The 1,858-nt window shown below is 53.7% G+C and overlaps 1 protein-coding gene across 1 annotated transcript in view; it reads left to right on the plus strand.

Moving 5' to 3' along the window:
* SCARF1 (scavenger receptor class F member 1) overlaps nt 1-1,858 on the plus strand; it is a gene marked incomplete at its 5' end in the record, with an annotated part of 11,933 nt that overhangs the window by 4,570 nt on the left and 5,505 nt on the right. The window contains 2 exons of the mRNA XM_012810913.2: nt 428-646; nt 1,002-1,130. Of these exons, the coding sequence (XP_012666367.1) occupies nt 428-646; nt 1,002-1,130 (348 nt within the window). The remainder of the gene's footprint in view (nt 1-427; nt 647-1,001; nt 1,131-1,858) is intronic.

Raw genomic sequence — 1,858 nt, forward strand, 5'->3', positions numbered from 1 at the left:
CTGAGCCCCAGGCGCTGCCCTTTTATGCATTTTCATACTACAGGATAGAAGGCACACCTCTGATCCCTGTTCATGCTCGACCTCAGGGGTGGCAGGTGTGGAAGGGAGGAAGAGGGAAACACCAGGCAGAAGGGAAGCAGAGGCTGCTGGTGATGGGGCTGCCCTGGCTGCCCTGTTAGCTCTGGTGCCCCTGAGACCCAGGGAAGAATGGCTCACAGAGGAGGGGTTTGGGTAGAATCTCATGAAAGCCCTCAGGGATCATCTCTAGCCTCTTCATAGTAAAACAAGGGGAAAGCGAGGCCCAAAGCTGGGACCAGGATGCTCTCTAGGACCCCCCCAAGGCCTAAGTGGCCAGCGCTTGGGTTGAAGGGGATAGGCACTTTACCGACCCACCCCCAGTGCTCCCATGAGGCCCTTCTCTTCCCAGCTGTGGCCACTGCAAGCAGAATGAACCGTGTTCTCCAGACACAGGCAACTGTGTATCCTGTGAGCCAGGCTGGAATGGGACGCAGTGCCACCAGCCCTGCCCACCTGGCACCTTTGGCGAAAGCTGCAAGCAGCAGTGCCCCCACTGCCGGCTGGGGGAGGCCTGTCAGCCAGACACTGGGCACTGTCAACGCTGTGACCCCGGCTGGCTGGGGCCCAGGTGAGAGGGTCACCCTGATCAAGGTGGAGTGCACTTTCCCTCAGGATCCTTACTTCAGGTGGGCCACCCCTCCAACAGCCTTATGGGGCTGCCTCTTGGCAAAGGCTGAAGGGCCAAGGTGGGTGCTGAGGGGCCTTGGGCAGGGTTCTCATTGGCTCCTCAACACTCATGCCTCCTGCCCTCTTCCCTGCAGGGACTCTATAGCTTGTCTCCTACTGGGTTTGGCCTCAGGTTCAAGGGCCTGTTTTCACTTGAGCTTCACAGAGGAGCACCCAGTGGGGCACATAGACAGGGTGTCCACTGTGTGGCCAGGCCTGCCCTGTCCTCCCACTCCCTGAACCTTGTCTCACCGCAGGTGTGAAGACCCCTGCCCCACTGGGACCTTTGGAGAGGGCTGCAGCTTTCCCTGCCCCACATGTGTTCAGGGGGCCTGTGATGCTGTGACAGGGGAATGTGTCTGCAGTGCTGGCTACTGGGGGCCCAGGTAAGGATTGGGCCCCTGGGGGCAGGAGAGTAATGCGGCCTAGGCCAGGCCTTTATGCAATCTGTGTACTAAACTTCCCTTCCTGGGCCTCTCTGCCTCCCAGATACTACTCAGTATCCTCATAACCAAGAAGTTATTCCTCCTGTAGTGGGGTGTTCCCCAGGAAAGTCAGATGATGCATAATATAAAAGGAAATGCTCCCCAACTAAGTGGAGAGCTTATTTGGGGGCAGGGCTCCAAACCTCACTGTGATTTCTCTAAGGCGGTATTTTTCAACCTTTTTTTTTTATCTCAAAACACACTTGAACCAGTAGTTAAACTTCCATGGCACACTAAAATTATATTGATCAAAAAAGAGTAAAAAAAGAATATACTTACTGTGCTTTGAACTTCTTTGTCTGAGACAGAGTCTCACTTTGTTGCCTTTGGTAGAGTGCTGTGGCATCATAGCTCACAGCAAACTCAAACTCTTGGGCACAAGCGATTCTCTTGCCTCAGCCCCACAAGTAGCTGGGACTACAGAGGCCTACTACAAAACCTTACTATTGTTTTTTTTTAGAGACAGGGGTCTTGCTTTTGCTCAGGTTAAACTCAAACCCCTGAGCTGAAGCAGTTCCACCTTGGCCTCCCAGAGTGCTAGAATTATAGGCATGAGCCACTTCGCCCAGCCTGCACTTGTTTTGAAAATCATTTACTTAATGATCTTTAAAATTTTTCGTGGCATACTC

Source organism: Otolemur garnettii, unplaced genomic scaffold (genome assembly GCF_000181295.1).
Source record: "Otolemur garnettii isolate 467f Iridium unplaced genomic scaffold, OtoGar3 scaffold00145, whole genome shotgun sequence".
Taxonomy (NCBI): domain Eukaryota; kingdom Metazoa; phylum Chordata; class Mammalia; order Primates; family Galagidae; genus Otolemur; species Otolemur garnettii.